The 13,132-nt window shown below is 40.4% G+C and overlaps 1 protein-coding gene across 3 annotated transcripts in view; it reads left to right on the top strand.

Annotated features, from left to right (window-relative positions):
* The window catches only part of PIK3C3 (phosphatidylinositol 3-kinase catalytic subunit type 3), a 133,530-nt gene that overhangs the window by 75,067 nt on the left and 45,331 nt on the right, over nt 1-13,132 (top strand). For all 3 annotated transcript variants that reach the window (XM_075932756.1, XM_075932755.1, XM_075932754.1), the window contains 2 exons: nt 1,357-1,441; nt 3,358-3,432. In XM_075932756.1, the coding sequence (XP_075788871.1) occupies nt 1,357-1,441; nt 3,358-3,432 (160 nt within the window). The remainder of the gene's footprint in view (nt 1-1,356; nt 1,442-3,357; nt 3,433-13,132) is intronic.

The following is a 13,132-nucleotide window of genomic DNA, read 5'->3' as shown; positions in this document are numbered from 1 at the left end:
TTCACCAGTGGGTGAACGCTTTGTCTAACCTATTTGGCCTTGTTCTCAAAGGAAACCTGCACAACACTTTCAAAAGATGAGCCTGGGAGCTTAAATTCATAACTCTGCTAGGCATTAAAAATCATGGACTGAACACAGGCACTGGATTTATGGCTTATTACAACAATCAATAACCCCTCTCTGTCCTATGACTTCAGGGCAGTTAATGGGTCACTCTAACTTGAATAGTCCCTTCAAATATAAGCTATGTACTTATGCTAAACTATTTGTTCCACATTGCATTTATCTGTGGCACTCAAAAGTACCTTTACCTTTCCTGACAATGAGCTATGTGTGTCTCAAAAGCTTGTCTGGCCATGAAAAGTTGGCCAATAAAAGATATTCCTTCACCCGCCTTATCTCCCTTAATATTCTGGGACCAACATGGCTACAGCTACACGGCATACTAAATTTCCAAGTCATAGCAGAGCAGGACTTTCTCCTGTACAGCACTTAAAAGCCTGCAGTTTTATATCTTATATTATCCACAAGGGTTATTCACTTCTGTATCCTGGCTTTTTTAGAAATGTAGGGTACTAGCATCCTGCACATCCTGGAATTGCTTTTCTGTAGCTGATTATTTCATGAAAAAAAACTCCATTGCTCAAGATCAGTGCATGCTTTGGAAATGCTCCAAATTCGACCAAATCAAAACCATTCAGTCGGTGGTTATGAACTACTGTGGTAAAAGTCTTAATTCCAATCCAGATTTCAGCGTTACACTTTATGGCTGTTTCTATAACATAACTAGACTTGTTTATTTTGAGTAGCAGTAAGGGGCATAAAATATTAGCATGTAGTTTGTCTAATGTCAGAGTTAAATTATTCTAAGATGTTACCGAACTTTTAGATTAATTTGAATTGCCAGTGCTGTTTAGCTTTTTCTAATCTAGCAGAAAATATATATTTACTGTGGAAGCGTTTTTGATGCTCGTGGTAATTATGCAATAACTCTGCAATGCAAATTTAATGTTATGGGTTATTTTAAAGAAAGCACTTCAGTTTAAGACAAGTGATTTTAAATCTGTTTCTTATTGATGAATAAACTGTGAACAAAGATCTAAACTGAGCATAGCAATGTAGCATGAGCACAAAACTTGCTAGGGATTTTTTTTTATTGCAGGGCGGGGAGGCAGTTAACGTTATAAGAAGTTCAAATTTGACATTCTTGTAAGTCGCAGGATTGATACTCCAAGTCTCTCTTCACAGAGCTTGGTATGAATAGATCTACCAAGGACATAAACTGCTAACTTTTCTATCAACTCTGAAGCTATTTCTAAGCTTATGGGATAAGCGAGTGTTTTCATGTCCTTCCAGAACTTCTTCAGAAAACATGCACCAAGTGAGACTGGTCCTAATGGAATAAGTGCAGAGGTGATGGACACTTACGTTAAAAGCTGTGGTAAGTTATTACAAATGTTTACTTCCTGATTTAGATGTGCCATCATTGGCACAAAGGACAATAGTGTACCGCCATTAGGTTGTGTCTAAACTACACCCCTCTGCTGACAGAGGGATGTGGATTAGGCACATCGCTATTGCAAATGAGGCAGTGATTTAAATATCCTGCACTTCTTTGAATAGAAATGGCCGCCGTTTTTGCTGATGCAGCACTTTTCTGGCAAAAAGCGGCAGTCTAGACAGGGATTGGTCGACAAGGAAAGCCTTTTCCAACTGATCCCTTATGCCTCGTGCAATGAGGTTTACAGAATCGGTCGAAAAAGGCTTTCCTTGTTGATCGATCCCTGTCTAGACTGCCGCTTTTTTCCGGCAAAGTGCCGCGTCAGCAAAAAGCGGTGGCCATTTCTATTCAAATTAAGTGCAGGATATTTAAATCCCCGCTTCATTTGCAATAGTGATGTGCCTAATCTACATCCCTCTGTCGGCAGAGGGGTGTAGTTTAGACACACCCTTAGTGCTGTTGAGTTAGTAATATTCAGAAGCATTGTAGATATAGGCGCTGTCTTTGTGGGTGCTATGGGGCTGCAGCACTCACAGGGAGAAGTTAGTGTGTGAAGAGTACCCATCTGCAACCAAGAACTTCCCCGCTCCCAGCTCCCTCTACTCCGCACCTCACGCCTTTGTCAGCTTTGCTCACTAGCTCCTCCCCTATTCTCCCAGCATTTCTGGAGCACTGCACGCAGCTGATTCATGGTATTCAGGAAGCTCCAGAAGGGAGAGGGAGGAGTGGGGATGGGGCGCACTCAGAGGAGGAGGCGGGAAAGAGGTGAGTGGTCAAGGGAAGGGATGTAATGGGGGCAGAGTGAGGAAAGAGCAGGGGGCAGGGCTTGCGGAGAAGGAGTATGGTTGAGGCTTACATTAGGAGAGGGGAGGGTTGAGCACCCTCAGGCTACACAGGAAGTCAGCACCTATGATTGCAGGTGGAATTTATTTAAAAAATAATAATCAATATATAACTCATTTTTTTAAATATCTGAAAGGAGAGGAATTCATCGTTTAAGTAGGAGAATAGCAAAGTGATCCTGATAAATAATGGATAACCAATGGATACCTCTTTTATTTCCCAGACATACCTTGCAATCAAGTATTTTCTTGCTTAACATGAGGCCAGCATGTAGAGTCCCCTGCCTTTAGCCTGCACTGAACTTGGGTTCAGGTCAGAATTAAAGCAGTTTCTGCTTTTTCAGCTTAAGCTTTATTGCATGTAACCCCAATTATCACAGGGGACTTTGTCGCTATTTTGGGCTCTCCTGGTTAATGGTGAATTCTAATTAGAGTAGGCTAGAAAACAGAGAGATCTCCCTGGTGATAAACATCAAAACTTTTTAAGTTCCACACCCCAGTGAACCATCACACTTGAACTTTTTTGTAGGAAGGTTCTCAAGAGAAAACTCAGTTTCAGGCTGATCAATTTTTTTTTCAGCTTCCCATCTGGACCTCTCTTATGCATTTCACCCATTTCATTCATAAATACAGTATTCAATTTGTGAAACCGAAAGGGAGGTTTACAGGCTGCCTAACTGGGAGGCAGAAAACCTGGCCATATAACCTCCCTTCCCCTGCAAGATCCAGGATCCAGAGCTCTCTGGTTCTCCAGCTCCTTAAGCGAAGCGGGATGATCCACCTTAGCAGCCCTCTGGGAGAACTTTGTGCCACTGAGATTGGCAAGCGCTTTCCAAATGGGGAATGAGGAGCTGGACCCTCCCAGCCAATCAGATGTTTTCCCATAAAAAAGGCCAGTTCATCCATTTTCAAGACTTAAGCTAAGGACAAACTACTACTATCAGCAGTCTGGAACCCATTGGTGTTCAGGACAAGGAATATTTTCAGTTATTTGTAATTTACTTGTCCTTGCAGCTGGTTATTGTGTTATTACCTATATCCTTGGAGTTGGAGACAGGCATCTGGATAATCTCTTGCTAACAAAAACAGGTAATTCTTTTTTAATCACTTTTACTTTATAAATTTGTTAGTTGCTTACTTTAAATACTATACTGTCATTTTGCAAACATATCTTTACATAATGTTTTACTGAATTTTATTTTCTGGGCACTGTAGCATCCAACAAAGTGATAGTTGTAGATTAGCCTGCTGGTTGGTTTTTGGAGGAGGGGAGGTTTTTTTTTTTTCAATTTTAAGGCTATATCACACCTTTTAAAGTTGACTTGTTTGTAATTAATAGCCTGAGATTGAATGTATAATGAAGTAGTAAGTTAAGAGTCGAGTGCATCATACACAAAATTAAATACTTATTTCACAATGAATGTGAAATGAGTGCATGTTGGGTATTGATGTCAGTAGAAAGGTCTTGCTAGAGATTTATACAGCAGGACTCTGTTAATTGCAGTTAAATGCAAATGTTCTTATACACAATGCATTTTGCAATAATATTGAAATTCCTGTTCCATACCAATTAAAGACTGCTGAAAGTTTTGTTAGTTTCTAAATTTTTTGAGTAAAATGTGCATTGCTGGAAAACATTTCACAGATTAAAATGAAATTGTGTTGCTTATTGTATCTGCCTTTCTAATTTTATTCACAAATCAGGAAATTTGACACTGACAACATAAATCATGTTCAGAAGCATCAATACTTTTTCAAGTTTTAACTGAGATGATAGAAAAATTATGAAGTTAATGGGTAATTAGAAAGTAATGCTTGCAAAAAAAAGTCCTAATTGTTCTTTTTAAAACTGTGTGTGACAGAGCCTATGAAAAATTAAGCAATCTCAAAGCAATTTCAGGATCTATTAATTGTGTGCCTTTTGTTAAAGAGAGTTTGTATAGACAGATTTGGCAGCTATTATGCCCTCATGCATTCCAAATACAGTACAAGTTTAAACATGTTTTTGGAAGAGTTATATTGAAATTTAAAAATCTTTTGATTATTACACTAAGGTATCCTTGCTTGTTCCTGAGGCGCTAATATTGTTTTTAACTCAAACGTGGTTCCGTGTGTCCTCATGTCAGTTCTCAGAAATGTAATGCTGTACCAAAAACTGTTAACATGTCTTTAATATCACAAGATTAAACAAATTAACACACACCCAAAAATAACTTTTGGTATATTCACTAATCTTATAATTTTAGTTTACATTGTTATCTTTGCAGGAGTAATTCTCACTAATGCTCGTGTCCTGTTCCACTGCAGTCCTCTAATTACATAATTGAACCTGTAGTCTTTAATTACATGGTCATAGTCATTTATCAAATAAAGCATAAGAGATCCTTTTTTCTAGACTCTTTAATACATGCTTAGAATCCTTATTTTTTATATATATATTTCTGATTAATTTTGTTATAATTATCTACTCAAAGGTATAAAAATTACATGAAATGCTTGTTTGAAAAAACAAGTACATTGATAAACTTAAACAACAAATAGACTAGTAGCACCTTAAAGACTAACAACCCACGAAAGCTCATGATACCATCTGCATGTTTTATTTTTCTTTAAGGTGCTACTAGTCTATTTGTTGTTTTTCCTGTTACAGACAGGCTACCGGCCTGCAGGCTACCTGTTAACTCAGCTACCGGCTTAAGTACATTGAAGTTGAGAGAGAGAGATTCTGAAAAAATTCATAAGCACAGATTTCAAAAAAGCAAATAGGCAAAGAGAGAAGTTATAAAGAAAAGGAAATGGGCAAATACGTTTTTTAAAACAATAGCCACATGTGTGTTTGAAAACATTTACAATTGAGTTAGACTCTCCAACTTTTGCACTAGATAGCCTTTGTTACTATGAAGTTATACTTTTAAAACTCATTGTTCCTACCTACCCTTCTGTATCCTATTGTTGAACTTGTTGCATCCTGTGTTAAATGACTGTCGCTTATCAGCTCTTAGAGGCAGTGATCATATAACATAGTTGTAGTGGTTTATGTCTCACTAGTTAAGCATGATTGTTGTCCTGCTTAAACTTGCTTAGTAGGGTAGTTTAGCCATTGGCAAAACCTTTCCTCTTACCTTTCTCAGGTAAACAAGAGTCCAACAGAACTGAAGTCCACAAACCTTCACTCTTTGGTGAAAGTTCCATGGTGGAGGGGATCACAGACAGTTCTTTGCTAAACACACAGAGTTCCCAGAGTTCTGACCCTCACATGCTGCTTAGTCCTCTTCTCAAACTATTCCACAAGCTCTTTTTCTGTAGTCTCCCTCCATGGTTTCCTCTCAGATCAAGTCTCTTCACTTCAGGTTCTCTCCTTATTCTGAGAAGGTTACTTATGGTCCTAGCCCCGTTCCCAGAAACTTTGTGTCTCAGCCTAAGCTCTCTAGAACCTCCAAGTCCCAGAATTCATTTGATCACGGCTTCAACAGTAGTTGGATTGTACCGAGCCTTGGTTTGTGCATGTCCTTAAAGCCAGTACACCCTTAGACATGTTCTTTGTATAACACTTAGCAAAAAAGGCTCCCCTAAGAGGCTGCAGTCAGGGAGGGGAGTCTGTTTTGCTAAATTACATAACAGTTGAAGTCAATCTATGAGTCAGAAACTCAGCACCTCTGTTTATCTAGGTATTTAAGGACCCAAAATAAAGAGTCAGTTTCTGGAAATGTTAGCTTCTCTGCAGTTCTCTGTAAAAGCGGGTATTCTGTATTTACTTTCCAAAGTGTATGAGGCTTCAATAAATAAGGGCAGAGAATTAAAGCCAATTCAATGGGGAGATGGCAACAGGACTTCAGACCGCTATGCTCCTTTATGGTTGCCAACTTCCTAATCACACAAAACTGGACACCCCCGCCTAGAAGTCCCGCCCCTTCTCTGACGCCCTGCCCATCTTGGCCAACTCATCTCGGCCGCTCCATCTCCCCTCTTTGTCATTAGCTCTCCTCTACCCTCACTCACTTTCATGGGTACTAGGCAGGGAGTTGGGGTGCAGGAGGATGAGAGCTCCAGTTGGATGTGCAGGCTCTGGGCTGGAGCTGGAGATGAGAGGTTTGGGATGTAGAAGGGGACACGGGCTGGGGTAGGGGTTGAGATGAGGGAGCGGGCTCGTGGCACTGGATCCTGGCTACACGGGCACCCCGTTACACCACTGACAGGACTTTGAATGGCCTGGTCAGTGGTATCGACTAGATCTACCAGGGTCCCTTTTCGACCAGGTGTTCCAGTCTAAAACCGGACACCTGGCAACCTTAAACTTCCTAAACACACTTTCTTGGAGAGGGTGGTTTTGTAGGGACAGGAATGGAACATGAAGCTGTACTTGGTCCTGCCATGAGGGCGGGGGACTAGACTCGATGACCTCTCAAGGTCCCTTCCAGTCCTAGTATTCTATGAGTCTATGATTCTACGTATTTTAGATGTCAGCTAGAAAACTTTCTTAGCCACCTCCTTTATGAGCTTAGCAATTACCCATGCAAAATGTTCTGCATATTCACAAAATGATTTTCCAAGGCTCATAATTCATCCCAGAGCCTGAATCCCCAACTGGAGCCTTCATCCCTCTCCTGCACCCCGACTCCTTGCACCCCAGCCCAGTGAAAGTGAGTGAGGGTGGGGGATGGAGAGATCAGGGTGCGGGGCCTCAGGAGCACAGCAAGGGCAGGGAAGGGGTGTTCTGTTTTATACTGATTAGAAAGTTGGCAGCCCTGAGGCTGTACCTTTTTCAGTTTATGGCAAATAAAATGTATGTCTATGGTCTTGACGGAACTTTAGGTAGTTTGAGCTAGTCACACACAATTTCTGATAATCTGGTATCTATATTAAGTTTAACAAGTCTGAAAACCTCCCAAATGACTTGTGTCTGGAGGAGTACAAGACAATGGTTTTCAACCTTTCTTTATGTGCAGATCCCTAAAAAAAATTTCAAGGGGGGGTATGGACCTCTTTGGAAATCTTACACATAATCTGTGGATTTCCATGGGTCCACAGATTGAAAACCACTAATGAAAAATATTGGTCTAGCTTTCTAGCATTCAATACATGCCTGCCATCTAGAATTTGACACCTTAGGGACTAACAAAAATATATAGTATCATAAGCTATCATGGGTAAAACCCACTTCTTCAGATGATGAGCTGCAGTGGAAATAACGGAGCCAAGATTTTTGTAACAGGGAGGGGGGAGAAGTACCTGTCAATTGGAGGACCCGTGCTAATGGCGCTAATTAAATGGTCTGGAAGTGTTCCATTCTTTGTTTTTGATGTGAAAATGCAGTTGTTAAAGACAGGGGAACCTGGCTTTATAATGCAACATCCAGTTAATGCCTTAGCTCAGTCTCAGGGAAACAGTGTCAGATTTGTAGATTAAGACCAATTCTGCATGCTCTTTCTCTAATTGGCTGGTGAAATTCCTTTGTAGAAGGATGGCTACTTTTAAATCCTTGATGCTGTGACCAGACAGGTTAAAATATTCCTCTACAAGGGTACGTCTAGACTACCGCGTTTTGTCGACGGAAGTTTTGTCGACAGATACTGTCGACAAAACTTCCGTTGACAATTTGCGTCCAGACACATGGAGTTCTGTCAAAGCAAGCCGCTTTGTCGACAGAACTCCGTAGTCTGGACGCAGTGTTACAGGAAATAACACCTTCTGTCGACAGAGTTCTGTCGACAGAAAGTGTTATGCCTCGTAAAATGAGGTATACCAGCGTCGACAAAACCGCGGAGTTCTGTCGACGTTATGTCGACAGAACTCCGCGGTAGTGTAGACTCTGGTATTGTTTTGTCGACAAAAGTCCACTTTTGTCAACAAAACTAGGTAGTCTAGACACACCCCAAGTTTATGAAGCTCTGATTTTGTTAAAACAGTAAGCAAATGGTCTGGTAGCACTTTATAGACTAACAAAACATGTAAAGGGTTTCATGAGCTTTCGTGGGCACAGCCCACTTCTTCTGGTGACCAGAGTTATGATTAGAGGATAAGGAAACTTGAAATAAATAGGAGAAGAAGAGGGAAGGAGGAAGAAAAATGTTCTGTCGCCCACCCTCCTACCTCTATGCATAAAGTATCAGGAGAAAGGGTGTTAAACCTGAGTAGATAAAGATCAGTCAGTGGATGGATAAGGCAGGATCTTTCCTTATTACCATCCTTATGGTATCCTTCCTGCCTTATCCATCCACTGACTTTTATCTTTATCTACTCAGGTTTAACATCCTTTCTCCTGATACTTTATGCATAGAGGTAGGGGGTGGGCAACAGAAAATCTTTCTCTCCCCCTACTTCCCTGCTCCTATTTATTTCGAGTTTCCTTATCCTCTAATCATAACTCCGGTCATCTGAAAAAGTGGGCTGTGCCCATGAAAGCTCATGATACCATCTACATGTTTACCATCTATAAAGTGCTACCAGACCATTTGCTTGCTGGGGTTTTTTTTTTTTCAGTAACAGACTAACTCGGCTACCCCCTGAAGCTCCTGATTTTGTTAAGAAACACTTAAACATTAATGCAGAGAGTGAATTTTAATATGCAGTGAATCTCTTACCTAAAGCTCTTTAGTAAACATTTTGCTTGTTTCCTGGGTGTTGTGTTCCTTTTTATCAGTTTTAAATTCATGTTTATAGCTAGCATGAAGCTTTAACAAAATATCTTTGTACCAAAACACTACTTCTTCTTTGTATTTGCTTTTTGTAATGTTTCCATTTGCTCTTTGTATTGTGAATGTGTGAAATGTCTTTGGATAGAGTCTGTATGAAAAGCTGCAGAAAACAAAAGACCCAACCTACAACACATGAAAATCCTTACACTGGAAAATCCTAAACAGTGCAGCAGAGGGCAGTACTTATCCATGATAAATTCCAATTGAAATTCCTCTTATCTCTGAGTTGTAATATATACTCTGTTTTATTATCTGATAATATGGGCTTGACTGTACATTCTTCCTTACTGGTTTCTTCTGTGACTGGTATGATGGTTTCTCAATGTCTTAAATTCTGAATCAGTCTGAGGGGGAAAATATATAAATTGATATCTAAAGACCAAAACTTTAACAGGATTCAAAAAAGAGCTAGATAAATTCATGGAGGTTAGGTCCATCAATACTTATTAGCCAGGATGGGTAGGAATGGTGTCCCTAGTCTCACTGATTCCTATGCATTAATTACTTGCTTCTAAAGCCAGGATCAGTCACTATACCAGCAACTATATAATGGGACGCTTCATCTTCCAGTGAAATATGCAGTTTCAAACAACATCAACCGATCATTGCTGCATATGTTGAATATCCTGATACTGGTACTGGAATGCTGTCAGTCAGCATGCCCTTTGCTACCCTAGAAAACTGCAAGCTGCAAAGCTGAATTCTAACAGATTTGATGGAATGCACTTAAAAAGAGTTAAGTTCCCAGATGTTGCAGCTTTTTGAAACAACTAATCTTAAAACTTTTATCTCTACCATTTATTAACGGCAACTGGCTTTGAAGGTATTGTTTTCTTTTGCTTTTCTCCACCCCTTTTATTTTTTTATTTATTTAAAGCATGGATCCATTCTGCCTGGATGAGTAAAACAAGTTGCCACGTGAATGGAAATAGAAACGTTGGTCCTGACTTTTATTTGCCAGCCCAAGAAAGCATGCTCAGAATCTCAAGTGTGTATGTGCACAGGCACATTATTCTTGAGTCTAAGGACTTAATGAATTCAAGGAGGCTACGTCTAGACTGGCCCCTATTCCAAAATATACCTGAAAGTAGGAATAAGAGATCCTCCGGAAAAGGGCTTTATTCCGGAGGATCGCGCCAGTCTAGACGCTTTTTCCCGGCTTTTCCCCAAGCCGGAAAAAAAGCGGCGGACATGTTTATTTAAATCCCGCGGGGGATATTTAAATCCCCCGCGGATTTCCCTATTCTGAAGTTGGAAATTAACATGCCTTTTCCAGAGAAGGGGCCAATGTAGACGTAGCCGGATTGTACAAGCTGTGAACTTTATGGAGGAGCTTTAGCATGAATGGGGACCCCATTCTGACATTGTTGATCTCATTTGGAGAGTGTTGCCAAGTCAAAACAGGATTGCAGATCCTCAGACAATGGCACGCTTAAACAGTTTCTTGTGCCTGATACAAGCCCTTTGGTGATGTCAACTTTTCTTCATTGTTACAGTTGGACAGCCCAATGCAGCTCTTCTAAGGAGGAAACAAAATGAAAGGTGGTAGGGTTCCAGATGCTCCCCCAAAATAGTGCAGCTATTACAAGTAGGGATGTTAACATAGATCTGTGTACATGGTTAACCGATGAGTCTTGCCTACCCCCAAGGATATGAGTACCCATCATTCAGAAGGGGCGGGGGTGCGCGTGCGCACACACGCACTGCCTCTGATATAAAGGTGGTGGGAGGTGGTAGCCGGTGCGCGTACTGACGCCCATGAAACCGCCTGCCACACAGGCAGACAGCAGCAGGGGGTGAGCAGAAACAGGCAGGAGCCCGTGCTCACTCAATCTGGTTTAAAAGCCAGCTCACCGGCTTCTGCAGAGCCCCCCACATGTAAATATGCAACTGCTGAAAATTTCAACGGTTACACATTTGCAAAAATAAACTCTATTTTAATATCCCTAATTATAAGTTGATTTTCTGAATTTACCAAACCTTGCACTATGTAAAATAAAACTTTAAAAGATACTTTGATCACAATTTGAGAGGAAGCAAGAGAGAACATAGTGGCTTGGGAGGAGCTCCCTGTAAACCAGGGGTGGGGAACCTGGATTGGGAGCCAATGACCCACAGAAAAATCAGTCGGGGATGACACACAAGTGAGAAGCAAAAAGCAAACACCTCACTAATGTGGCACCTGACTGAGAAGGAGGAAGACGCTCCCCACGTTCCCCTCCACACTAGAGCCTTGGGGAGTTTGTCCTAATAGATTGTGTGTGCTCCAATGCCGGGGCTGAGGTTCCCCACCCCTGCTGTAAACATCTGCAAATCAGTGATTCTGAATGATGGGTACTCATACTCTTGGGGAGGCAAAGGTCTTCCAGAGGGAGCAATAAGAATACAAACTAAAATTTTAGACAAATGACTTGTTTATACTGCTCTCTATTATACACTGAAATGAAAGTACAGTATTTGCACTCTTAATTGTTTTTATAATATGATAAAAATGAGAATAGTGTGCTCCGACATGATTTATATTATGTCTGATTTTGTAAGCAAGTCATTTTTTTAAAATCTGATGTAATTTGGGGTACACAAGACAAATCAGACCCCTGGATAAGGGGTACACTAATCTGGAAATGTTTAGAGCCACCACTCCAAACCCCTCCTTAAAACTCCTTTTTATGTTATGCCTATAAAACCATCAGCCTTGTCCTTGTCCTGAGACCGCTGCCTATCATGCTGACTAATATTGTCTCCTTGTTTTCTTGGATTCCCCTGACAGGAGCCATTGATCTCTAGTCTTATACTTCAATTGTGAGCCCTTTAAAGTAGGGGATTGTCTTACTCTTCTATGTTTTATACAGTGCTCAATATAATGGGGTTCTGATCTATGACTAGGGCTTCTAAATTCTACAGTAATACAAATACATGTGCAGAATATTTCTTACGGGATTACCTTAAAGATTTTTGTCAGTGTGCTAGGATTCATCATCTGGACACAAAATACATTTTAACAATAAGCACATCACATTTTGCACTCTTTTCTCCTTCACTTATCTACTCAGACACAGAATGGCCTGGTCTGTACTGGTAAAATGTGCACTTGTAGAATGGCATTGGTGTTGAATTAACAGAGGTAGCGATGAGAGAGAATTATGAATTGTAATTTTCCAGCAGAGTGCAGCCACCATCAGGGTTCTATTGCTCTCTTAGCTGAGGGAGACCTTTTAATGGTGGCAACATAATTCTAGGGAAAATTGAATGTGACCAACTCATTTTCATGAGAGGACGTTCCCCCCTTTTGGCCGTAGCTCACCTTTCAGAGCATAATTTTAGCTACATAATAAATACAGGATCCTGGAGAGCAATTTTTCAAAATTACCATGGAAGCTGTAGTTTATAAAAAGAAAAAAGTTAATACCATCTTCAAAATTTAAATTCAGAGAATCAGATAATAACCTTCCTCAAAATGGGGTGAGATGAATCTGGAGTCGCTTGAGGGGATTTTGAGCTTATTAAAATGTAAGAAGCCCTTTGGCGGTATTGTTAAAAATCTAATTTGAATTTGTGTGGTAACTTTCAGTCAAGGACTTCCAGACACCCAAGAGACTTTAAGTAGTTCAGTCTCATAATACTCCAGTGAAGAAGATAGACTTCATAGGAAACAAAACACCTGTTAGTGAAAATGCATCTATCTTGAAACTGCAGGTTTTAAAGTCTCAGACAGGTAGCCGTGTTAGTCTGTAACTGAAAAAACAACAGAAGCTCACGATATTATCTGCATTTTTTGTTAGTATCTAAGGTGCTGCAGGACCATTCTTTTTGAGGGTTTTTTTCTGAAACTGCAGGGTAATTTCAATAGGTGGAGTGTAGTTTCCTGACACAGAATTTGGCCAGCGTCCTGTTCTTGTAACAAGACAAAACAGACAAAACCAAATGCATTTGTATCATAAATTAATGGGATCTAAGTGTTCTGTCTTACTAGCACCTGTGTTGTCTTGTTGCACTTATTCAGTAGTGAGTTAATGGAAAGACCACTCCTTGAGGCAATGAGTTTTTCTTGGTAGTTGCCCATTTAACTGCTGTACTTCTGCTTCATTTTCAAG

The sequence above is a fragment of the Pelodiscus sinensis genome, chromosome 6, assembly GCF_049634645.1.
Source record: "Pelodiscus sinensis isolate JC-2024 chromosome 6, ASM4963464v1, whole genome shotgun sequence".
Lineage (NCBI taxonomy): Eukaryota > Metazoa > Chordata > Testudines > Trionychidae > Pelodiscus > Pelodiscus sinensis.
Note: the sequence above shows the minus strand (reverse complement) of the source record. Positions and strands in the feature narration are given on the sequence as shown.